Here is a 25,883-nt window from a genome sequence, read left to right on the forward strand (position 1 = left end):
AATCTGAAATTAATTTCAGATTATGAATGAAATTAAGGGGGGTTATTTTGAAATTTGAATTTTGGATCAAGGCATTGATGGCATTAAACTAGCATTAAATGAATTTCCCCCTTGATGAGGCCGGCGGCATGTAGAGAGGAGAAGAGGGAGATTAGTGAGAATAAAGCAATTTCCAATTAGGATGATGCCACCTAGGATGAGAATTAGTAACTCCTCATGCCATGAAATTTGAATTGGATTCAATCCAATTCTTTCCTTATTTGGACTTTGGCAATTATGGAAATTTTGGAGTTCATTCAAATTTGAATTTTTGAAATTTGAAGAACAAGGTGGGTGATGAGAGAGGTGGCCGGTGGTGGAGCTTGGGTGGAGGTGGTGGGGGGGGATGTGGCCGGCGGTCAAAAGGAAGGCCGACGGCTTGGCTTACAAGGGGGCGGCGGAAAATAGGGTTGGGAAGGGATTTTCTTGAGGTGGAGGAGAAGGAAGATGGAGGTGAATATGAAGGAGAAGATAGAAAACCTAACCACGAGCCGCGGACTCTTCCAACGACTGGTGGGCCTTGCGATTTGCTCCCCTTGAGCTCTCTCCCTTCTCAAGCTCTCATGCAAGAAGAAGAAGAAGAAACACACAAAATTTTTTTCATTCAAATATTCATTCATTATCCCCTCATGAAGAGGAGAAGGCCTTAAATAGCCAATGGAAGAAAGAAAATACAAAGACCAAATTGCCCCTAAGGCTAACACATGACGAGGCCTTTAAGCAAGGGCATAAACGGAAAGAAATACAATAGACTCATAAAACATAAAATAAAATATATCAAATACAATAATAATCGAAAGTAGATCGTGGCCGTAGATCATTGATCTTCTGATGTCCTCATCAATATTCAACTGCCATAATTCAAGAAAACAACCCAAAAACTATTATGATACCAATTTAATAGAAAATACTTGAGTATCTCGACTGAAAACCTATCAATCTTGGGAAAACAACATGAATTTTTCACAAAACTCCGAGGAAAAAGTAGAAAAACAGCAATTTATTGCAATAATCAGAGATAACGAAAGGAAAATATCAAAATACAATTGATCCTCAATTCGAGAGGAGGATCTATCTCTCCCAATCACTAGTTGCCGCTAGAGTCAAAGAACGCCAAGCACCAGGATACAAAATTAGCTAGAAACATCAAGATAACCCTAACACTAATTTTTCCCTTCCTACTCAAAGCATACAATTAAACAACACAAGCCAAATTCCTCTATAGCCTTAGCTGCCCCTCCTTCCTAACAGGATTCCCTAGTGGGCCCCTCAATTTACTTGGGCGGCTGCGGGCTTACTTGGTCCACCTCTAAACCTGAGCCGGCCTTTTGCCTAGGGCCGGCTGGACCGGTCTAGCATGGGCCGGTTTAACAGGATGCAGGCTGATTATGGTTGTTTATCATATCAAGAGCTACTTTTGCAGTGTAACCTGCCAAATGTTCAACATAATAGTACTGACTAACCTATTATAGATGTTTTCCATCTGTTATATATTAATAGACACAATTGATATTTTTCATCTGTTAACCTCTGCGTTGATTTTAGCTGTGTAACTCAACTATTCAGGTTCTTTCAGTATCAACAAAGAATACTGCTGAGAATGATGCAAATAATGAAAACGGACGCATAAGTGGTGCATTTGAGGGTGAGGCAAAGTTGCATTTTGGAAAAGTTGATGAAGACATGATTGCAAGCTCGTCAAGGGAGTCAATCCAGGATTCTATTAATAATAGAGATAAGCATCTGAGATATCGAACAAGGCTGTTTGCTGCAGAGTATGTTTTGTTCATATCCATTGTATTTTTTTTTCTTGTCAATGCGTTGCATTTAGGCTATTGGTTATTCATTTAGCATAGTAGTCTTATAGTTTTGCATCCATAAATATCATTTCTGAATGTCTTGTGTATTATGCTAAATTGGTTAATTAGGCATTCTTTGAAGAGTTCAATTTTTTCTACCCCATCAGGCTTGTTTGAAGTACCAGCACACTTATTATGCTGATAATTAAGGCACCTTCATGATAAATTTTGTTGTCTAGGTGTTTGAGCCATCTACCAAAAGCAGTTGGAGCAAATCCTGCACATTTTGATCTAATTTTAGCAAGGAATCAGCGTGGAAAGGGGAGCAGCTCCAATGATTGGCTAGTGCTGCACCTGCAAGATATCATCTCTCTTTCTTATCAGGTTTGGTACCTTCCATACCTTTTTCTCTAGTAATCCTTTTGTAAGTATTCTAGAAAATTGTTTTGATAATGTGGCGTGCCTGTTTATGTTTAGATAAGCACTGGCCAATTTGTGTGGATGCAGTCTATAGGTGTGGAGCTATTAACTAGCATTATGGACAAGGTAGTTCCAACTTTACATCGATTTTAAAATGGATCAACATATATCTTTGAGAATTCTTCATGATATACATTGCTTCTATATTAGATCGTTATGACCTTTTTGCATGTGAGGCACCAGTGTTTCTGTTGGTTTAATGATTTTTAAATATATGGAAGTATGAGTTCATCTGTAATACGTTATAGGCTCCTGGCAGAGTAAGCATATTTTATTGCACTTGGTTCTGTTCACCTAAGTAAATGTCTCAATTTCTATTAAAATTAATAGATTCAATAAGTATTGTTACGCATCAGTATACACTGATATATTTTGTCCTGGTAGTCTGGCAGGTATGGTGGCTGAAGATTGCTGTATGGAAGCGACAGGGATGTGTCTCTTTAGAGTTTTTATTTACTTCGTAATCTGATGCGGACCGCCGCCGACCGGCAGAGGAGGAGGCGTGCGGGCCGTCGCCGGCCGGCAGAGGAAGTGCCGGCGACCCCGGAGCACGCGGCAATGGCCGGGAAGGAGACCGCGCGGGTCGATCTGCCGAAGGCGACGCGGGCGCGGGACTTGACGCGGAGCGGAGCGGGGGGTCGGCTTGAGCGGAACCGGTCCATTTCTGGACCGGTTTGGCTCGGGTCTGGCCTGAGCTGGGCGGTTCAGCTTGGGCAGCCCACTAGTGGGTTTGGTTTGGTCTTTTGCTTGCTATAAGTAGGGATTAAGGGGGGATTTCTAGGGTTATGCAAGATTTGAGTTTTCTCTTAACCTCCTTAGTTTCTTTCTCTTATTTTTCTAGGGTTTGTAGTGGGAGACCTTATCCTTCTCGAATTGGACAAATTGTATCTTGTTTTCCCTTGGATTTTGAATGCAAAGGTTTTGGTTCTTCATCGTTTTGGTTCTTCATCTCATCCCTCTTGTGTTGATTTTTTCCTTGATTTGGAGGAGAAATCTTTTCTTTGAATGAGCATTAGGGCAAACACAAACTTGGGAACCCTAGGGCGTATCATAATCATACTACATGATAGAATCTTTTAAATAGGTACATAATTTTTCATCACAACCATTTCGGAGATATGTCTCATCCATATGCTGTGCTACTTGAACTAGGACTTTCCTCTCAAACTAATGCTAGGCGAGTAATTATATATGCTAACTTGATAAATTCGCTGGTTTTATGCCAAATTAGTATTTCTTCCTATTAAAATCTTCAGATTGGTAAGGATGAAAAAGGATTCATGTAGCCGACCCCATATAGTTGGATAAAGGCTTATTGTTGCTACTGCATTGAAGTCTCCACATTGGTATGGATGCCTTAGTTTACACTTTTTTCATTTGACTCATTGATTCTTGGTTTTTCCTTACCTTAAATATTAGGTGAAGTGAAAAACTGGGAGAATAATTCCTTATCAAACCAAAGAAAAATGTGCAAATTAATGAAAATTACAAAAAAGTTAAGCGAAATTTAAAAAGACAACAAAGCTAAAACTTTCAAATTAAATAATAGCCTTAAATAGATTGATCGGTTTCTCAATAAGCTGAAGATCTGAAAATGATTCTCTCTGATAATGGCAGCCTTGTAGTTTGGGCTGAAAATCCAGAAGTTGGTAAGGGAGATGATGTCAAACCAATGCCCATTCTCATCTTTGTGTAGTTGGAGAAATATTTGCATTTATTTTATACCATACAATCCTAATTAAAACAAAGAAGAAATTATCCCAGATATCCGTAGCGTTGTTTCTAATATGATTATCCCGCTAAGAAGAGAATTAAGAATTGATGATTACCGTAGCCTTGTAAATTCTAAAAAAGTTGTAAGGTCTCTACCGAATTTTATTAATGGTTCAACAATTAAGGAAATATGAAAATTATCTTCAGGTTAAGCATTACACATGGAACAAGTCAAGGAATTGATGAGACCCTGATTATGAAAAACTATGCTACTTATTTTTCTCCAGGATAATATAGAGTAAAGATATGGTACTAGCAGATTTCAAATCCATATAATGTTATTGCTATTCACCCAATCAAAGGAGAGGAAAGAATTAAAGAAGTAACTAAAAATGATCTAGTGTTGGAGATTTTCCATCTAGGCATGTTATCAATCGAGTTGATATAGGTATGGATGTAATAAAGCTGAGAGACGTGAAAAAAAAAAAGAGGAAAAGAGGTCTGTGTTTCTAATAAACAAACTAGTTGATTATGTAATGCAAGTACAAGAGAAAAATTTGTCCATCACCTTATATTTTCAGAAATTAAACTATGCTCCTTTGTTAACCTCTGAATTGAATTTGAAGAAAGGCTCGATCACATTTTCAACACCTTTCATGAAATTGGAATAGCTAAAAATCTTATATAGCCAATAATTGACTCTGGATGATTTTTGAATGATGCGATGCTGCCAAGACTGGGTGGTTCAACCAACCAAACCATCCTAACCTCTTATTTTATATGTAATTTTTTTTTCTCCAAAGGGATCCTTGAGGTAGCCTTACTCTATAAATAGATAGCTACTTACTCTCTTGCGTTTAATTTTTGGAGATTGAAGAATGTTATCTTTTTTTTTCTTTTCCATATCCTACCCAAGCTAGGCGGTGGATCTCTTTTTTCCCTAACCTGAGGTAGGTTGTTAATATCTCCTAATTAATCTCCTCTAATTCTGCCCCTATATCTTCCCTTTTTAATTAGAAAATATCTTGATGTGAAACAAATCATGTGAAAATGACTTGCTTAAGGAAGTTTGCACTTGCAAATTTTTAGAGAGCAATGTTAAACAAAATCCTCTATTGATGTAAACGATAAGATAACATTAAAGTGATAAAATAGCTTAGGTCTAAACACATGCTAGAGGTTGAGATCATTAAATAGTCAACTAAGTCTTACTTTGCATACATTAGTGGTTTCAACGAGAAATTCCAATGCTAACAATAAGATTAGTATTATGAAGGGCCTCTCTCACAACTCATTCAAATACTAGGTTTAGCGGAGGCGATAAAACATGCGCTTTGTGAATCAAATTATAACCACGAGTAGAGTAAACTCAGAAGATAGAGAGTGAGTGAAGAGTTTACCCAAAAATAAGGAGTTATGAAGCCATGACGATGGCTGGAATGAAGGGGCAGCATCCTTCAAACTTCTGGAACCACTCAGCAGCAATGGGAGTCTCTTCTGGCGGCTGGACGACACTAGATCTCCTCAGGACAGCAGCTAGGACTGGTTCTGGAGGGCTAGACAGCACCTAGTTTGCTGTGATCAACAGGACAGCAACCTATTGAGCTCAGGGAAACTTCTAGACAGGAAGAAGGGCTGTCCCTGAGATCTGGACAGCAATTGTCGCTCCCGGGATGGCTGGACGTCGGTGGGCTGCTGCAGGAATTTCCAAACAGCAAGTTGAGATGTTGGGTAGCAGTTTTCCTGGAGCTTTGGAAGGGATTTGGGAAGGAAACCGGCAGGATTTCCAAGGAGAAGGGGAGTTCGGCCAAGGTAGGAGGAATTCCGGGTTGGGGTGAGCGAGAGGAATAGATTTTAATCCAAACCTGAAATTAATTTCAGGTTTTGATTAATTTTAAGGGAAATTAAGTGGAGAATTTGAATTCCAATTGATTGTAATCAATGCCTTGAATGTGAATTAAATGGAGAGAAGCCCTAGTAGGGCCGGCGGCATGGAGAGAGGAAGATGAGGGGGATTAAGTGGAATTAAGCGATTTCCAAATAAGATCGACTAATTGGAGGGAAATTAATGAGTCCTCAAATTAAGTTTCATTTGAATTTTGAGTTTGAAAACCTTCCTTATTTAGACCTCGCAAATAAGGAAAGTTTTTGAATTTCAAATTTTGAATTTCGAAATTCATTTACTTTCTCATTTAATGCTAGATCTCAATTAAGGAGTCATTATGATGATTGATGTCATCATCATGACTTGGGGTAGGAAGGTGGCCGGCGGCCTAAGGAGGGGGGGAAGGGTTTTGCCGTCGGTGAGGGGGCTGGAAAGTGGCGGGTTTGATGGGGTGAAACTCATGAAGAGGAGAAGGCCTTAAATAGCCAAAGGAATAAAGAAAAATACAAAGACCAAATTGCCCCTAAGGCTAATACATGACGAGGCCCTTAAGCAAGGGCATACATGGAAAGAAATACAATATACTCATAAAACATAAAACAAAATACATCAAATATAATAAAAATCAAAAGTAGATCATGGCCATAGATCTTGCATGTCTCCTCGTGCTAGACTCATGTAGATGTCCTCATCATATATCCTAATTAATCTCCTTTAAATCAGCCCCAAATTAATCTTTTTTTCCTTATTAATTTCCCTCTCTTATTTTAATTCAAATAGATATTTCCCTATTAATTTCCCTCTCTTATTTTAATTCAAATAGATATTTCCCTCCTTAATTCCCTCCTAATTACTCTCCTAACATAATAATTTATTGTTTTGTTGGGCCCCACAAGAGAGGTCGAAATCTCCCTAGATTTGGTTTCAGGTTTCCCCTCCTCCACTGCCTGTTGGGCCGGCTGGTCCAGCCTACCTTGGCCTGAATCTGTAACAAGTTAACGAAGGTTCTAATGTTCACTGTATGGTTGCATATGCACATGCTTATCTAGAATATTTCTTATTTATTGATACACCATGATTCCCACCATTGACAATTGATGCAATCAAAAATTTGGGAGAGGGACCCAAATTTTTTATCACAAAAACAAAGTCTTTCTAGAGAATAAAAGATTACAATAACTCGCTTGAAATTTACATGCATTGCGTGTGTTTTTAAACTGTTAATCCATTTTGCACTTGCTTATTGATTTAAACGTGTTCTTGCATGCTATCTTTCTTGTCGAATGGAAGTAAAATTGTGGTCTATCATGTTAAATATTTAATTAAGCATCATAGATTCCTCATATTGTGATGCTGCAATCAAGTCAATTTTTTCCTTCCCTATTTCTAGCCTCAAATCAAAATGTTTCAATATATCATAATTTTCTTTTTTTGCTATATAGTACGGAAAAACTCAAGATCCTGAGCTACCTGGGCACCTTCTGTTGGAACAGTATCAGGTTGATCTTCAATACCTTTTTTCCTGAAATGACTAGTTCATATCGCCAGGACTTGCCCTTTATTTTCATGTTCATATCAAATTGCTTAGTAGCTGAAGCAGCCATTTCCTTGACTATAGGCTCACTTAGTATCTGCTGTACGATCAGCGATCAGCACTTCTTCTAGCCCTTTGCTCCTGGAGGCTGGCCTGCAGTTAGCTACCAAGGTTCAAGTTGAACATTTTTTTTTTTTCAAATTTTCAAGTTTCTATATCAGCATCTAAAAAATAAGAAAAATATAAATCCTCATTTTTACTCTTCAAATTTCAGCTTCTGACAAGTAGCATCCTTAGTGGGGACCGGGTTGCTGTTAATCGAATGTTCTCATTAATTTCTAGGCCACTTAATGAAATTAAGGACTTGTGCTACCCATCATTTGCTGAATGGGTTGCATCCAAGGTCTCTCTCTCTCTCTCTCTCTCTCTCTCTCTCTCTTCCAGTATATATAATATAGTTACCAGAAACCCAGAAAATGTATTTAAAGCATTTTGTTTTCCTCTTATGATAGATTAAAGTGAGACTTTTGGCTGCCCATGCCTCCATCAAAAGTTTTGTGTATCAGTTCTTTAGAAAGGAAGACAATGTTCCAGATGAATACCAACAGCTTGCATCTCTGCTTTCAAGTGGCTCAACTATTTTGGGCCAGTACTGGATTAGCATCCTCAAGGATTATATTTTTATTAGATTTGGCTTGAATTCCAAGTTTACTGTAAGGCGATCCACACTCAAAACAAGCTTTGAATGAAAAAAATATACTTGTAACTTTCTTATGAGGGCTTTTCCTTTCTGCTTATATCCGCTTATTTTTCTTATGCATTTGTAAAGTTCAAACCCTTCCTCGATGGTATTCAGTCGCCATTAGTTTCATCCAAAGTGCGAGCTTGTCTAGATGAAGCCTGGCCATTGATATTGGAAGCAACTTCTCTTGATGCAATCCCTGTGATGTTAGAAGAAGACCAGGCTTCAAAAACTAGAAGCACAATAGAATATCAAAAATCTTCTTTTATATCAGGATACAGCATGGTCAGATTGGAATCCTGGGATTTTGATTTTCTTTGGGGACTGGCATTGCTCATTCTATTTCATGGGAAACAGCCTCTTTTGTCCACGCAAGCAAAAACACCATCTTGCTATGCAAAGAATAAATATGATGGTGATTCAGTTCTCGAGAAGACATATGATGTGACATCAGGTGAATTTGCGTTATCGGTATTTCAATCTCAATGTCAGGAAAGATTTTTCAGCCTGAAATTTCTCACATCGGACTTATGCAAAGAACTTCTTCAGGTGGGTTTTTATATTCTAATGCTTCTTTTTTTTTTTTTTTGAAAAAAAAATTCATGACTTTTGAATCATCCTTGCAAGTTTTCATGTTTTATTCTCTGAACGCTATAACCATGTGTACTGCAACGCTACGTCTGAATAGCTTGGAATCACTAATGTATTTTTGTTAGAAGAAATTTGCATTATTTAATACGTGATTCTTGTTGGAACTTTCAAATCAACTAAAACATAATGCACCACAATATATGATGTTTTGAGCTTGTCTAATAATTCTAAATTTAAAATACATTGGTAGAAGTCAAGCTTTCATGTGAACTTCTAAGATATGATCTTTAAATACATTGGTAGAATTCAAGCTTCCATGTGATCTTCTGTAAGTTATTTAGTCTTCATTTGATACATGGTTGCTGTAACATTAAATAATTGTGAAATTTGAAATAATCAATCGCTCTGTGATTTTCAGGTTGTTGAGGAAAATGAGCTTTTTGAAGGATTCGGAAAATCAAACTGCAAAACAAATATAGGAGAATTTAAGCATGATGTTATTGAGGTCTAGAATGGCATTGATATGTGCAAACCCTAGAAACTCCATTTGTCATGGAAGATGACAAAATGCTAAAATAAATGCCCAAATTCCATAATCTGTGGAATGAAAATGCCTACATTGATGTGTGTTATCCATTAGAGGTAACGTGATGCATGCTATAGTGACGTGAACTACCGAGTAGCAATAAAGTCTTGATCTAACTAAAAAATATATAATTACCTCAATAAAAAATTGGATTGGTGGTGGAATGGAATTAATCATTAGTTAAGACGCAAGATATGTGGTTGCATTCATCCTGAGATCTTCATTGCAATCGTTATAATTGATTGTAGGTTCATGGCATTTTGGCTGCATTAACAGTTATCATACCATGGGACAAAACTGAGTCTAAATTCTCAAAGAACACCGAAATAGTCATTGTTTTCACATCCAATTAAAAGGTGGTTTTCTTTGTTAAGAAATTGTTTAGGGGAAATTGAATTCAAATTTTATTCCTTGAAATCATTACATATATATATACATTCTAGGAGAATAAATAGAAAAAGAATGACATTTAATCTAATTAATTATAATAAATAGAAGAGGAAAGTCATTTAATTTAATTAATTTCAATAATTATATCCCACGGATCTTGGAATCAAAAGGGGAAATCTCCTATTGCAGCCCACGGATTGTTGACCTGTCAAAGCCGTGGCCCCCTCCTTGCTGTGTAATTCAACACTTCCTCTCAAGTTGGATTGTACAGGTTTTAAAATCCTAACTTGCAAACAAACATATCAAGTAAGAGCCCGGTAATGCCTTTGTTAAAACATCAACAAGCTATTCATGAGTTGGGATATATACTATTTCAATTTCTAAGTTCTCTTTTTCTCAAATATAAAGTGTATATCAATGGTAACATGTTTTGTTCTGTCGTGATGTACTAGATCCTTGGCCATAATGATTGCGGTTAGATCCATGGCCATTATGATTGCGGCTAGATTGTCACATTTGAACTTTATCATGCCGTCAATCTTTATTCTCAATTCAATCAATACTTGTTTGATTCAAATACATTCACAAATAGTAATTGCTAATTCTCTTAGTTCAGATTCCGCACTTCTTCTAGAAACAATTGATTGTTTCTTGCTCCTCCATGTCACTAGGTTCCCCCACACAAATGAACAATATCCTATGGTTGATCAACTATCAACCAAGCTTCTTGTCCAATCTGCATCAGAATAAATGATCAATTTTCTATCTTCATTTTTCTTGAATAATAGCTCTTTTCTAGGAGTGTTCTTGAGATATCTCAAGATTTGATATACTGCCTCAATGTGTTTCTTCATATGATTACTCATATATTGGCTCACCAAGCTCACAACAAACCCAATAGATGGACGAGTGTGGGAGAGGTATATAAGATTTCATACTAGATGTTGATATCTTTCCTTTATCTACTGGAATCCCCGCTTTTTTTATCCCAAGTTTCTTCTTAGGATCCATAGGTGTATTGGCTAGTCTGCATCCCAGCAGGCCGATCTCCTTTAGTAGTTATAAGGTATACTTGCATTGAGAAACAAATATACCTTTAATTGAAAAAGCTACCTCCATACCAAGAAAGTATCTAAGTGGTCCTAGATCTTTCACATCAAACTCCTTGGACAGAGCTTGTTTGATCTTCTTTATTTTATCTATATCATTTCCAGTAAAGATGATGGCATCCACACATACAATCAATATTGCTACCTTGTTATTTTCTGAATGCTTCATAAACAAGGTATGTTCTGCCTGGCATTGTCTAAATTATAGCCTTTTACATACTTTGAGAATCTTCCAAACCATGCTTTAGGAGTTTGCTTTAATCCATGCAAGGATTTCAATAGTTTATACACTTAGTCCCTTCTGTATGGCTTCTGAATCCCCATTGGAATCTCCATGTAGACTTCTTCTTTCAGGTTCCCATTCAAGATTGCATTCTCGATATCTAGTTGATGTAGAGGCCAATCTAAATTTGCTGCTAAGGAAAGAAAAATCTTAATGGTGTTGAGCTTTGCAACATGAGCAAAAGTTTCTTGATAGTATATTCCATAAGATTGAGTGAATTCTCTTACAACCAGTCTAGTTTTCATCCTCTCAACACTATCATTCCCCTTATGCTTTACGGTGAACATCCATTTGTAGGTCACAACTTTCTTTCCTGGTGGGAGATTCATAATTTCTCAAATTTGATTTTTCTCCAAGGCCATAATTTCTTCTTTAACAGCCTGTCTCCATCCTTGGTGATTCAAAACTTCCTGAATATTTGTCGAAATCTGCACATCATCCAAATTGGAAAGGAAGACTTTATAAGTGTCTTATAATCTACTATATATAGGAGAGTAAGTTTTCGATTGGATGCTTGGTGCATGATTCTTTTTGGCCATTTGATGACTTTATCTCCTTTCGAACTTCCTCATTTTTCTCCTCTGTATGAATCTCTCTTGTTGTTGGATCGATTGAAGGAGATTTGATAGGTTCAAGATGTGTCTCACTGCTCTGCATATGCTTATTTTTCTTTATTTTCCTTGAGTATACATATTGTTGTTTCTTAATTGTTGCTCTTTGCATGGATTGATTAGGACTTATGGGTGGAGGTTGAGACAAAGGAGATATACCTTGGAAAATACTCATTGTTTGAATTTCTTGTGATATTGTTGATTATTACTTGACCCTGTTTGGTTGTATGATAAGGAATTTCACTCCCAAATTTGAAATTCTCCTTCACTCTATCCTTGAATTTCAGAACTAGTGAAGTATGGGTTGTTTTCAAAAAAGGTACATCCATCGTTTTAAATACCTTCCTAAAGTAGGGCAAAAGCATTTTTAACCTCTTTTTGATGGGAATAGCCATTAAAGACTCTTTTTTTTATCTTGGGTCAAACTAGCTCCTATCTTGTGAATAGATATGAATAGAGGCAGAGCTCCCATCAGCAACCTTAACTATTCTATTTGAATGATAAGATTGATAGTCATTAAGGAGTGTAATGTTTCCTGTCATGTGATCTGATGCTCTTGAGTCAATAATCCAAAGTTTTGACTATTTTATACCTGAATGAGCGTGTATGCTAGTAGCAAGTTCTGGAAACTGTTGGTTCGTGATAAGAGGAGGAAGAGAAGAAGAGCTGCCAGCAGATCCAGAATTTTCGGTGTTTAAACCGATAATATTTGGGTAGGAGGGTAAGATCTCGCTATCTATGGACATGGTTTGGTTTCCTCGATTAAAAGAGATGATGAATTTTGGGCAAGGGCTACTAGTGCTTGAAGAGAGGCTATCAGCAGGTTGATTGAGAGTTACCACCAGCTAAAGGTTGGAAGAAAGAGAGAAAGGTTTGCTGCCGGCACTCAGATAAGGCTTAGGATTTTCCTAAGCTCTGATACCATAAAGAAATTGTCTAGGAGAAATTGAATTCAAAAATTTATTTCTTGGAATCATTACATATATATATATATATATATATATATATATAAAGACATTTAATCTAATTAATTATAATAAATATAAGAGGAAAATCATTTAATCTAATTGATTCTAATAATTATATCCATGGATCTTGGAATCAGAAGGGGAAATCTCCAACTGCAGCCAACGGATTGCTGACCTATCCCCTCCTTGCTGTGTGATTCAACACTTTGGAATTGAGGTGTTAATAACATTATATCCCAAAGAGGAATGCAATCCCTCCTATAATTGGCAGCAACAACTAGCCACTATGAAAATATCTACGATCCAATTTGAAAGTTAATGTACAAGATGATTCAAGTGTGCCTCATTTGTCATTTAGCAGCTTGGAGATAAATCTAGAAACATTGGTTTTGACACTTAGTGCTCATTTTCCTTCAATAGCATTCCACGTAGTTAAAGTTAACAGAAATAAGCGTATATTTATATTTTGACAAATATGATGCTAATTCTCATTATAACATTGATTTATAAAAGAGCGTATGTCTGCCATAATATTGTGGTTATCCTTGTTACATGTGCAGTTTTGTCTATATTCTTCATTGTTATTTAGAGCTAATTTATATGCACTTAAAATTTCTATTGGATCCAAAGTATATTACATGTACTTTTTTTTTTTTTATATTACAATTTATTACTCTGGATGCAGATTCTCATCTATGCTGAACCTTCATCTAGTTCATGGACTAATCTGGTTGTTGGTTTACTCTCACAGGTAAAGCAAACTGATGGCCATTTGCTTTGTTTTAGATGTCTTGTTGGATATTTTCTCTGATTTAGTTGTTAAGGACATGCTAAAACCGTTTAAAATGGTTTCTTGCACAAAATCTGAAGGGTTTTACTTTCATATTCCATATGAGTTTTAGTTTATTTGTTTGCATGTTCTACATAATTAAGAGTTCAAGGCTAGTTGTAGGGGATGTACCGTATACCAAATGAATTTTTAAGCTCGTGATATCTCAAAACTGTTTTTTAGTTCTTTTACGTTGGAGTTTGATTTACAGAGCAAATGTTTTGTCGCAAACCAAATGGCCCCATGATGGGCCAAGACATAATGATCACTTATCAATTAATCAGTAAGTACTGTTTTTAGGCACGGACGGGTTCATATTATATTTTACCAAAGGGTCTTAATTTCTACCAGAATTATCACTTCCTGCTTCAAATTGATATAGATGATTTTTCTACAAAATCACTTACATTCAACCAAATTGATTTCACTTCTCCCAAAGAATATATCAGGATTTCTCTAGCTTGTTTTGTGGTTGTCTCTTTTTGTGGTCTCCTATTATTTGGGTTGATGTAAAACCAGAAATTGAATTTAGAAACTTAATAAAATATTGTTCAAGTGATGAAATTGCAAGCTTAATTTTGTTCTCAATTGAAACTTTTTGGAGATCTTAGACTTTGACTATGGCTAGGCAAGAGCTTACACCTAAATTAGCAAGACCAAGAAAATAACAACTGTGATAAAAGTAAAGCAAATGAAAAGCCAACTAGAATCCTGCGGTTAACAAAGCGATTGTCTCACCTTGAGGCCGCTCTCATTTACCTACTTCTAGGTCGTGGAGGTGGTGCAAAGCGACGCCCTTCAACGATCCACGTGTAGACAGAAAAATGATCGTCGATGGATTCCACTAGAGCGGGTAGGATCCGGTCCAAATAATCCTCAACGGTGTCGTCGAAGTCGAATCCGACGTCGAAGAAGGGAGATCGGAGGATGTTCACTCGTCCGCGGTTGTCGTATTCAAACCCGAAATTCCACTCGGGAACCTCCATGCATCCTTGAAGGGGTGAAAGGGTGGTCGCCGCAAATAAATCTCGAAGGAGGAGGGATGGTGGGCGACGGGTTGTCACTAAGAGATCTCAATGGAAGCACTCACCAAGAGAACTTCATGCACTCACAAAGAGAACAAAGCATGGAAAAATTTTCATTCATTCAATAATCCAAATACAATGACAAAAGCCCTTTATATAGGCTGACAAAAATAAAATGCATAAAGACGAAAACGCCCTTGGGCTACAATAAGTATTACTTCCCTCATAGGGGTACAAAAGGAAAACGTGAAATAAAAATCATGAAAAGAAAACTAAAGCATAAAAAATAAAGGCTCTGAATCAAGACCGTCGATCGGCGTCCCCGGCGATGGTACACGTGTCGAAATCTGATGCCCTCATCATGGGTTCTATGGCAGTTATGGCATATATTTAACAGGAGTTGAAAATTTCACCAAGAAGTCTCATAAATAAATTAATGTTTCAGGAATAAAAATAATAATAAAAGATAAATTAAAGCCTTGTTTAAAAAGGCATGCGAGAGGTGCTCGCCTCAAGGTGCACCTCATAATAAGGTGCCTAGCAGTTCCTCGAGGCTTATGATATTCTGGTCTAAGTGAAGTTTATGCCTTTTTCATTTGAGATGTACGCGTCAAGGCTATCAGAGCCTTGCATTGGGTACCCATACAAACACCCACCCATGTACTCATGGGTGGGTATGAGTATGCTCATGACCTTGTGAGTGGGTATGGGTTATTAGTAGATAAGCTCAATGTAATTAACATAAAATAAGAATGAGGTGGCATGTTTTCATTGGACAGCTACCTATCACTTTCTTATGTCTTGTCTATATATTAGTTGTACCACCTCTTTGTATGGTAGTAATACAAGTCTTTATTTTCTTCTTATCTCTGTTGTTCTTCTTTCTCTTGCCTCTGTTCCAGAACCGAAAGGTTTTACATGGGTGGGTACTCAACATCGAGGGATAAATCGCTTTACATTGCTAATCACCGTATATCTTATATTACTACAATCCTCACTACGTAGTGAGCAGTACTTAACCACACTGCGACTACGGTAAATTATGATATGTGGCTTGAAAGTTTGCAATCAGAGTAAAGGACAGCAAGCCTCAAGGCCATCAGTCCATGGCAGATTGCGTTCAAAAAGTATGGAAAGTGGGTAGGTATAGGTGGTTACAACATCCCGAAAGTCACCATGGTTGGTTGTGGGTGGGCGAAGCCCAATCGAGTAAAGCATGGGTACCCAACCAGGACCTCATGTAGGGCTTTGAAGGCTATATGCCTCGATGCACGTGGAAAACGCCTTAAGTAAACATTTACTTAAAAAAAGAAAATACCTTTATGTCATATATAATAGGGTTTAAGATTTTAGGTATAGAGTTTGGACTAATATGGAAATGGTGGATTCAAGTTTCATATTTTCTTTTAAATTCTTTATTATTTTTTTAACTTTTTTCTATTTACTTGATTGAGTTTTATTTTTCTTTTTTCATTTTCTTTTTTAGCTGTTTTATTATCTTTTTAACTAAATTTTCTTTTCATTTTATCTTAATTGGTTTGTTTTTATTTTCCTTTATGGTTTATGTTGGTAATTTTTTTAAAACTATTTGTACACAGTTTATGGCATAATTATGAATTTTTAAATTTATGAGTTTTTTTTTTTTTAGTTTGGGTCTCACGACTCGATCGAAACATCCAATTTTTCGATTCATCTTTTTAAACCTTGCGCTAAAGGTAGCATTGTTAGTTGACAAATAAAATTTATGCAAAATAGGATTTAAAATCTTATTTAACACATGATAGGAATGAATGAACAATGAGTATCCATACAAATGACACTAATTAATTGAGACAAAGTTGGTGATGATGATGATGATCATTTATAAATAAGTGATATTCTACCATATTGTTTACTCATTCTACTTATTATTGCACATAGGCTTAGAAAAATTACATCAACTGTAGAGAATCAATATTATTTCGCTCTAGCAAAATCTATTTTGGCTATGCTAAGATAATTAATAGCAAAGTACATAAATAATAATTTATTTTTATTAAATTTTTGTCATTTTCATTTAATTTATTTTTATGAAATGGTTGTGGGTGAACAAAGTTCCATTCTGTAAAATGTTCAGCTAATTCAATCAACAATCAACTAATAACGCATCTTGTGGGCACCCATGATACTTGTGATGGTTGTGCCAAAATAAGAATTTACTTGTCCCTTGAGGTAGCGCATACATATCTAGGCACTCTTTCTCTAATCAAAATGTCCAATCAATACTCTGTTATTCTGGACTCTTTTTCATGGTGATTTATATACTTTTGAGTTTTTTTATTTCTTGTGACAGATTGCACAGTTTTCCCCTGATGTCTACTTTGAGACAGAAGATTTCACAGCTGCAGCTATGGAATTGTTTTTCAAATGCTTATCAACGTTTCATAGGTAGTTATGCTGATATATACCAGCAGAGTTTTGTCATGCAGCAGATGCATTATGCTTACACATGTAAGCACCCTTTAATACATCTATATTTATCCATGTATCTCTTTTGCTACAGTAATAACGTCTTTGCAAAAGATGAAGCAAGTTTCACAGGATTTTTTTCTCAATTATATGCGTGTGCTGAAAGATTAGTAAGGCGGATGAACAATAAGGTGTGCTTTATAACATCATGTGCAAGTACATTTCATGAATTCCTTTCTTATATCTTGGTGTTGGGTGTTAATTTATTGATGATTTTAGTTAAGGCATTCAGTTTAGGGTTTGCTTTCTTGATTGGTCCTAGAGTGTTTTGTGGTCTCTCTTGTGGACTAAATGGGTATAGTTGTGCAGAAGAATCAAGAAAGGATGATAACAGCCTTAATGTCAACAACATGCGAGTGGTTTAGAGAAGCATCAACCAAGCTATGTTTGTTCAAAGTTCTTGCATTTCTCCATAACCTCGCGACCTTTTTGAAGAGCTACATAATAGGTATGTGTATTGTTTAGCATCTTAGTTTCATCGCAGCTTCATTTCCCTTCATGTGAATATAAACTTAGGCTCCGTCTGGGATGGCTTTCTTACTACTTTTTAAAATAGCTTGTTAGTATAAAAATTAAAATTTGTGTACTAAAAAACTGCTTTAAAAAGCAATAGGAAAGCCGTCCCAAACAAAACCTTAATTTGATTTTTGACTGAAAGGAAAACGCAATAAAATGAGGGGAAAATGCTCTTGCTAGGGTATCCAGCTTCTTTCAAGTTGAGATATGTTTTCTTCAATGATGTTCTAGTAATGATCAGTACCTAATCATAGGACAAAATATTATAAAGATTACTTATACCATTGAAGAAGACATTTTCATGTTGAGAAAAATCGCTTACATGTGTTAGCATGCATTGTTTCTTCAATTTTTAACCAGGCATTCTATGAATTAAGGCACGTGTTAAAGGTTTGTGCCAGCTATTAATTCCTCATCTCATTGATATGAATAACTAATTTTTGTAATAAATATTAAAATTTTCTTCATATTATGAATGATCAAATTTTAATGAGGAAATAGTGTTTGTGCGGTATATTCAAACAGCAATAGAAACAGTCAAGAAATTGAAATCTAGGTGGCTTTTTTTTTGGAAAATTTCTGTTGTACTTATACGTTCTAGTTAGAAGAACCTATTGATTTAGGCAAGGCTCTTTAAGCATTTAAGGTATCCTAATATTTTATGCTGAATTTTATTTTATTTACTAATCTTGCTTTATATTTGTTTATAATATCTTATTTACACAACGTTTCAGTCATTCTGGTAAAATCTTACTTTAACTTTTAGAAGATTTCTTCTGGCCCATAATTTTTTCTTGTAATAACCTTTCCTGAGGAACCATGTGAATTCTTTCTAGCAGATGAAGCAGGGCGTGACATGGAAGATATTACCCATTTAAGAACGGTTCTTCTGACGTGGGCAAGTCTGTTAGTATCTCTCTCTGCAGACTGCACAAAAAGGATCCACACTTTAGATAATAAGCTGGATGACTTGAGCAAGCTTCTTGGGAAAATGCTATCTTTATGCCTAGAAGAAGCTGCTGCTGTTGCTAAATTAGCTTATCAAACACAAATCTTCAGAAATAACGAAGAAAGATACCAACTGATATTATTTTCAATATTTCGATTGTGTACTAGATGCATCCAGAATGCTTTATGTGATAGCAATAGACAGGTATTTTGAAGCTTGTCCGGTGATTTAAACCTTTACAAATGTTTTAAGCGTCAACAAAATGGTAATAAACATTTTATAACTCTGAACTTGCAGGTTCAGGCAATTGGACTAAATTTTCTTAAAATTGTTGGTCAAAGAGAACTTGCTGAACCCTCAAACATTAAGAGCAATCAATTTTTCTTGTTCTTCAGTGGTGAAGTCCTTGGAGATATTTATATTCTAATCCAACAAGAGTTGAAGGTAATTGACTTACAAATCTCTCCTGTCAAGTTCCAAATGATGAGTAATTTAATACTCTTATGCAGGAATCAGTAAACAAGGAAAGCATTACTGTAATTGAGGAGTGCTTGAGGCTACTATTCCTCTTTCATACAGTAGCACAAAGAACTGAGCAGCCACAAGCAATACTAAAACTGCTTTTAGAGGCCCTAATTATGGTTTTTAATATTTCAAGTGAAACTCATTCACAGGTGATCTGAGCTTAAAATATGTATCCGTTATAATTTTTTTAGGTGCTATGTCAAATATCAATCCTTTCTGATCCATTATTGTTGCAGAGATTTCAAGATGTCAACGCCATGGCAAGAAGACTGGTCGGCCATTTGATCCACATTCCATCATCTGCCACTCAACTGAAGGATGTGATGCTCTCAATGCCAGGATTTCGTAGACAACAACTTCAGGTAAATTCTTAAGAAATTATACTTTTTCGTTTCTAATTTGATATCTGAGCTTATTGTATGTATTTGTTTTCCCCTTTTTGTCAGTTCATTATTTTGTACAGATCTGAAGTTCTTATGCTTAAATTTTAGGATATGATTCGAGCTTCAGTAGCCGCCCAAGATCAAACTATGACCACAAAAATAAACATTGAATCAGACATAAAAGCAAGAGCAGCTAACCAAGCCCAAACTCTTAAGCATGAAGAACAGGATGCAGGTGTTGACAAAAATGATGATGATGATGATGATGATGAATGGGATGCATTTCAATCTTTACCTGCTGAAAATCCTTCTGCTCCAACATTTGATAAACATGTTGAGAGAACTGATTCACAGATTGGTACAATTACTGATTCTTCAGTCCTACAAAATGTTGAATCTGAATATCCAAGCGATACACAAAATACAGAGAGAAATGTATCTGAAGAAACAAGAGAACCTGGTGCGAATTCCATCATGGATGCCACAGATTCAGAGCATCCTGAAGGTGATGGAAGAAGCATAAATAGTGCTGGAGATATCAGTAATGAATCAGATGAAGCTTCTGATGAGATGTTCGATGCTGAAGACTCTGTAAGAACATGTAGCGTTGATGAAGCAGGATCTGACGAGCATTCTTAGGCTCAGCCTTCTTCAGCAGTAGAGGCCATCTCGAAAGATGAGAAAATGTATGAGGAAAATTATAGATTTCTGATGCTTTCTGCAAGTGGTAGAGAGGATCCAGGTGAGAGTAGCTTGACCGTTGAGGGCTCACGAAGGACTTCTGATGATTCTCCAGCTTCATCAAAGGATATTATCACAGAAAATAGTAACAAAATGAAGATGAAATTATCTAATATATTGTGTTTATTAGAAACAGGGAGAAGGGTTTTTGACTATTGGGTGTAAAACTTGTTGAGGCTGAATTTCTTCAGCAGTCCTTGTTTATTACTTATTTTGTTGTAATTTAATGCGTTATTTAAGCACATTTTTATCGTCATTCTTGCACATTATTATCTTGATAATTAGATTGTCAAAGTCAAATATGGGTTGCTTTCTAAGGTTGTATCAATAATAATAATAATAATAATAACATTTTTAAAGGATAGTTTTCCTCGAAGTTTATTTGGGATGGCTTTTTTCTTATTTTTTAAAACAATTTTTTATTATAAATTTTTTTTGAATTTAAAATTTTTTATTAAAAAATAGTTCAAAAGCTGTCCCAAACTGTGCTGCTTTTTAACAATTAGAAGAGATAATAAATTTAAGTACAAAGAGCCTCCAAACAATTCATTGGTAAACAATTTACTTACTGAGCATTTTGTTGTTCTAATTTAATATCTAGATTATATAAAATTTATCTAAAATACTCTTATTATGATTGTGATACAAAGCTAATTTCAATCTAATTCATAAATTATGCAAAATTAATCTTGATTTAATTCATAAGAGATTATTATGATTAATTTTAAATCCTAATAAGAGGCAATAATCATAAGCTGCAAAAATCAAGTTTCATAAAATACCCATAAGATGACTTACAGTTAACATACCCTATCAAAAAGAAATTTTCAAATCCGTTACTTTGTATTTTATTGATGCTTTTGAGAAACATGCCAACGCTCCAACCATGGAGCGTTTTAGGTCTAGTAAATCAATTTTTTAATATAATTTTTTTTTTGTTTAAAAAAATTTAATAGTAGAAAATAATAAGAAAGTTTTCTCATTTTTTAATATATTTTTTTGTTTAAAAATTTTTAAAGTAGAAAATAATAAAAAAAAAGTTGTCTCAAACAAACTATTAGGTTCTATGTTGTAGCTAGTTGAAAAAGATAGATGGCATTATTAATTTATTATAACTATTCTGGACGTAACTTTATCTTTGCATTAATAATCATTTTTTAAAACCCATAAAACAAATTAAAGATAAAAAACTGTCAAAAACATATCCTAAATTACACTGCTGAATCTGCAACGAGAAAACTGAATATTTACATATACTTTCTAGAAGAATTAGACTATCTTACCTGTCGATGCATGGCAATACAGAAGTGATTCCTTCCAGCAGCTAAACCCCGTAATGAATTTTGAGAACTCTGTCCATTACCACACTCCCAGTGTCTGTTAATAGAAAAATTATTACATGCGGTATTCAAATGTATCCAGAGGTCAATTCGGACGCGCCATCTCACCTAATACACAGTGTATTGGATGACGTGGCGCATCCAAATTGACCTCTAAACACGTCCAGACTCCGCACGTAATAACCTCTCTTGTTATTAGATGCCTCCAGTCATTCACTTCATTTAGAAGTCAGTAATTTTGCTATTATTAGAAGCAATAAATATGAATTCTTCCTACTAGAATCTTGAAGACTTCTCAAAGCAGTTATTTTGTAATGAAATTAAAAGAGGGAAATATGGAAGAAGGGCAAGGAAACCTGTTTGCTAAGTAAGCAACTCAGCGAGCTGGAGTCTCCATTGATGACCTCCCAATTTTCTCCAAGTTCTCGACAGCTGAGGCTGCTGCAGCAGCTGCCTCTTTTAAGCCCAATTTCTCCAGTTCCTTAAGAAAGCCATCAACATCATCTTCGCCTATTTTGTATGGAGTATGGGAAGGACCAGGAAATATTCTATTCTCAACTTCTTGTTTGAAATCTGAGAGCGATTTATTGATCATATCACCTACGCGACCATATTGCTTGCAAAATTTTGGGGTGACCTGCCAAGTGGCCAAAGTATATTCAAGATTTAGTTCCAGAAATGTAATATATAATGACAAGGAGAATGGATGCATTGATATTAACCTTTGCATGGTGAGGGTGTTGCAGCATTCCCAACAAGTCATGGTAAACCAGCACCTGCATGAGAGTAGTTTAATCTTGAAACATACAAATGATAACGATTAATGGCAAAAAGTTTATATCCTTCTCCTTTTACTAATGTTTATTGTTGTTAATGAAGTATTAATGCGTTTTTAATTCCTTAAAAAATGTGCATTGGGCAGTTGTTGGCAGAACCATGGCTCTAAGGGCATCTCCAAACGACTCCAAACACATGAATGGCATCGCTAGCGAGCTCCAACCGAATGGCAAAACTTCCGGTATTTGGTTGCGGGTGAACAGTGCGACGCCAATATTGGCATGGCACTATTCACCTGCGCTATTTTTCTGTCTCTATAGGATTTGCCGAAGAAACGTGCGGAGAAAGACGGTTACCTGGGCGCAAAATGGAGTTCGATTGTAGATAAATCATGCTATTTTTTTGTTATATGCATTTTGGAATGAAAAATGAGATTTTCGGTTGGAGATGTCCTAAATGAATAAAAATAAGTTAACAAAAACTGAAGGGAGAGCCACATAGTGCACAACCATCCTGCCTCTGAATCTTGTGAGAAGCGATCATCTAAGCATTACCCTAGAAAATAGAGAGGCCATTTACATGTTTTAACGCTACCTCCCAAGGACTACAATGTGATGTCTAATCTACTTAGTGACTTATTTGGTTACTTAGACGTAGTTAGAAGTCAATATGAATTTTAAATTCCATAACCGCCATCAAAATCTCTCTAAAATGAGGATTTCAGTTTCACACTAATAAAGAACAAAAATAAAATCATCACTTCCTAAAACATATTTTCCCTCTACAAGCAACCAAATGAGCCCTAAAACAAAATAAAGTTTCCATCATGTACAAGAATAGGGTTAAATTGTATAGACAAACTAATAAAACACAAAAAAGTTTAACATGTCCAGTTATATTAATTTCTGAAATCAATTAAATTAAGCAAAACTCAACAAACTAAAATTAAAGAGTCAAATTCTATTTCAAGAGAGAGAGGGGCCGGACTAGCGCATAGTGTTGTTATCCTATAATTTGAATGCATGGAAAGAACATTTTCAAACGTTGAAAACATGGATGATGTCAATATTACAATAATTCTTTAAAGAAATTAAAACTGCCAACAAGCTAAAGACCAAAATAGGTACAATAATGTTACCAAAGAATGAAGTTTCTATTAAAAAAACATAAATAATAAAACTGAAAAAAAGTTTCACCATAAATAAGCTTTACAGAGAATATGAGAAAAAAAAAAACCATAATGCACATAGCAGAACGCTAAAAGGATGCTTTGATACTTACCCGAAACTAGTACCCATAGACTATTAAACACATCAATACATATAAGAGTCAAATGCAAAGTTCCAACGCATAAGAATTATGGGATGAGCCTAACCTGTCCACTGCAATACGGTCCTGCTCCAATGCCAATGGTTGGGATTTGTAATGCAGAAGTTGTAGCAGCAGCCACAGGCCCCGGTACACACTCCAGCACAACCGAGAAGCACCCAACTTCCTGCAACGCAAGCGCAGTTTCCACTACCTGCAAAAGCTTTCGATCATCCATCAGCCAATCACCTAAAAAATAGAAAAATTAAAACTACGGTTGTTTTGTTAGATAACATCCTGGTGTCATGCTATCTTGCACTTGTCTGGTCCACCAAAATATTAAGATAGCAGAAACTCAAATAGTTTTGTAAAAACGTTTATCAAACTCAAAAAAAAAAAACATGTTTTCAGCACATATCCCATATAAAATGTGACAGGAAATTTTTTTTACAAAAGAGCAGGTGTTCTTTTTGACAAGAAGAAGTAACCTAATTAAGGTTAACTAAAAACAATAGAGGCCTTCTAGTCACAGATTACTGGGAAATAACAGCAACATTCAACAAAATTCTATCGTTACCCCATTCCTCTCCACCGGTGATACCCTTACCTCAACATTCTCTCTCTCTCTCTCTCTCTCTCTCTCTCTCTCTCTCTCTCTCTCTCCTCTTTCTTAAAGATTCACCATTCTTTACCATATTTAATTATGAAATTTATGGAGAGTTGAGTTGGCTAAACTAAAAAATACAATTAACATGATTAGTTTGATAGAATGAGTAGACAAGTAGCATAATGATCCTTCTATTTGATGAACAACTTAATATATCAGAGGATTTCAATCGATCATAATTTATGATATATGATTGGATAACAAAAATTGTAAAATATAAATATTAATGTGCTAAATTTGATTAAATAATATATATTATAGCTCATAAAACTTGGTAATGCATTATGATTTCAATTTGAATTTGAGTTAACACTCAACCATTTAAAGTTCAAGCAAATTTTAGTTTGCTCAAACTCAACTCAAAGATACACACAAGGCAAGGGGTCCCACCGAGTGAAATGACTTCGGGGCTGACTGTGTGACGAATGAGTTCCCCTCCCCAGTCACCAAGCAACTAGGGCTAGTCAGCCCTGCTGAAAGACCATCTCAATTTTTTTCTTGTCTGTATTAATATTCCTAATATAATTTAAAAAGAACTGTTCCTTTCAAAATTTAGGCAAATGTCATATATAAGAATATTGCATATACAGGAAGTAAAAAAAATATGTATACGTCCCCGCATCGCATCTTTTTAAATGAAAATAATGATTTGAAGAGTGCAAAAGAGAGTATCTCCCTGGATTTTCAGATTGTACTGCTCCATTACCAACCATATCAGCCATTGATGCAGATAATACTGCAATGCAATTTCCAAAAACAAACAAAAAGTAAAGAACAAGAAAAAAAAAAACCTTTACGGCACTGCAAACGGTCTTCCCCTGTGGCCTGAATCCACCCAGAACGCTAATCGCTTGAGGAGTTAACCCAACATGACCCATAACCGCGATTCCCGCCTCCACAATGGCCTTAGCAGCCGATATCCTCGACGGCGCACCTCCTTCGAGCTTGATCGCGTCCATCCCCCCTTCTTTCAAAACCCTAACCGCCGTATTAACCGCCTGCAATACCCCAACTCAAGCAGAGTGAAACCACATCCAAAAGAAATCATAACCAGAAAATCAAGGAAGACCTACTAAACCTGGGAGGATGAGGACTCGTAGGATCCGAAGGGTAGGTCGCCAACTAGGAGAGGGCGAGATGCGCCGCGCGCAACGGCGCGGCAGTGGACTAGCATCTCGTCGAGAGAGATCGGGAGGGTTGTATCGTGACCGTGAACAACCATGGACGCGGAATCTCCGACGAGGCAAACATCTATGCCCGCGAGATCGATGTGAACGGCGGAGGGATAATCGTAAGCGGTGACGACGGTTATGGCTTCGCCGCGGCGGTGTTTCAGCCGGAGTTGGTTCAAAGTCACGCGTCGACCCTCCGTCTGCGGCTTCGGGCCACCGTAGACTGTGCTCTCCGGCATGTTGCTCAGAAGCCGACGAGCAAACCGCAGCATCCTTCCTGCTGGGGGTGAGAGGGAGAGCGAGAAAGAGGGAGCTCTGATTGAAGTTTGCTGGCGGCGTTGAAGCGTGGATATATATACATATATATAGTGTTGAAACAGAACTAAGAACATCATTTGAAAACAAATTATTAT

General features: G+C 36.2%; 2 protein-coding genes across 4 annotated transcripts in view; one reads left to right on the forward strand and one right to left on the reverse strand.

Annotated features, from left to right (window-relative positions):
- Nucleotides 1–20,450, forward strand: part of LOC110093192 (protein SWEETIE-like) — a 47,894-nt gene extending 27,444 nt beyond the window's left edge. The window contains exons 3-19 of one of the 2 annotated variants that reach the window (XM_028699513.1): nucleotides 1,606–1,814; nucleotides 2,078–2,222; nucleotides 2,316–2,384; nucleotides 7,359–7,415; nucleotides 7,535–7,621; nucleotides 7,725–7,853; nucleotides 7,963–8,163; nucleotides 8,280–8,741; nucleotides 13,416–13,481; nucleotides 16,917–17,011; nucleotides 17,127–17,223; nucleotides 17,402–17,540; nucleotides 18,445–18,761; nucleotides 18,855–19,001; nucleotides 19,067–19,231; nucleotides 19,319–19,444; nucleotides 19,574–20,450. In XM_028699513.1, coding sequence (XP_028555346.1) covers nucleotides 1,606–1,814; nucleotides 2,078–2,222; nucleotides 2,316–2,384; nucleotides 7,359–7,415; nucleotides 7,535–7,621; nucleotides 7,725–7,853; nucleotides 7,963–8,163; nucleotides 8,280–8,741; nucleotides 13,416–13,481; nucleotides 16,917–17,011; nucleotides 17,127–17,223; nucleotides 17,402–17,540; nucleotides 18,445–18,761; nucleotides 18,855–19,001; nucleotides 19,067–19,231; nucleotides 19,319–19,444; nucleotides 19,574–20,104 — 3,042 coding nt within the window. In that variant the 3' untranslated portion in view covers nucleotides 20,105–20,450. The remainder of the gene's footprint in view (nucleotides 1–1,605; nucleotides 1,815–2,077; nucleotides 2,223–2,315; nucleotides 2,385–7,358; nucleotides 7,416–7,534; nucleotides 7,622–7,724; nucleotides 7,854–7,962; nucleotides 8,164–8,279; nucleotides 8,742–13,415; nucleotides 13,482–16,916; nucleotides 17,012–17,126; nucleotides 17,224–17,401; nucleotides 17,541–18,444; nucleotides 18,762–18,854; nucleotides 19,002–19,066; nucleotides 19,232–19,318; nucleotides 19,445–19,573) is intronic. The other variant, XM_028699514.1, reaches the window with a different exon arrangement.
- A 930-nt stretch (nucleotides 20,451–21,380) lies between these two features.
- LOC110093191 (3-methyl-2-oxobutanoate hydroxymethyltransferase 1, mitochondrial) lies at nucleotides 21,381–25,840 on the reverse strand. Of its 2 annotated transcripts, XM_020818004.2 has the most exons (7): nucleotides 25,377–25,840; nucleotides 25,090–25,296; nucleotides 23,699–23,845; nucleotides 22,269–22,322; nucleotides 21,903–22,183; nucleotides 21,573–21,583; nucleotides 21,381–21,537 (listed from the first exon to the last, which is right to left on the reverse strand). In XM_020818004.2, exons 1-5 carry the CDS (start codon nucleotides 25,740–25,742, stop codon nucleotides 21,923–21,925), a joined length of 1,035 nt encoding a protein of 344 aa, XP_020673663.1. In that variant the 5' UTR covers nucleotides 25,743–25,840; the 3' UTR covers nucleotides 21,381–21,537; nucleotides 21,573–21,583; nucleotides 21,903–21,922. The 2 variants fall into 2 exon arrangements, with proteins under 2 accessions (XP_020673663.1, XP_028555348.1); XM_028699515.1 differs by lacking the exon at nucleotides 21,381–21,537 and having other exon boundaries at nucleotides 21,578–22,183; nucleotides 25,377–25,839.
- Nucleotides 25,841–25,883: the final 43 nt, after the last annotated feature.

The sequence above is a fragment of the Dendrobium catenatum genome, unplaced genomic scaffold (assembly GCF_001605985.2).
Source record: "Dendrobium catenatum unplaced genomic scaffold, ASM160598v2 fragScaff_scaffold_1328, whole genome shotgun sequence".
Lineage (NCBI taxonomy): Eukaryota > Viridiplantae > Streptophyta > Magnoliopsida > Asparagales > Orchidaceae > Dendrobium > Dendrobium catenatum.

What these genes read in the sequence shown, in the direction of transcription:
- LOC110093191 (XM_020818004.2), bottom strand. Translation starts at nt 25,742, where the DNA reads ATGCTGCGGTTTGCTCGTCGGCTTCTGAGCAACATGCCGGAGAGCACA. An exon ending in CCGTTTGCAGTGCCGTAAAG is followed by an intron (nt 23,846 to 25,089) that starts GTTTTTTTTTTT and finishes AAGCTTTTGCAG; the next exon opens with GTAGTGGAAACTGCGCTTGC. An exon ending in AACACCCTCACCATGCAAAG is followed by an intron (nt 22,184 to 22,268) that starts GTTAATATCAAT and finishes GCCACTTGGCAG; the next exon opens with GTCACCCCAAAATTTTGCAA.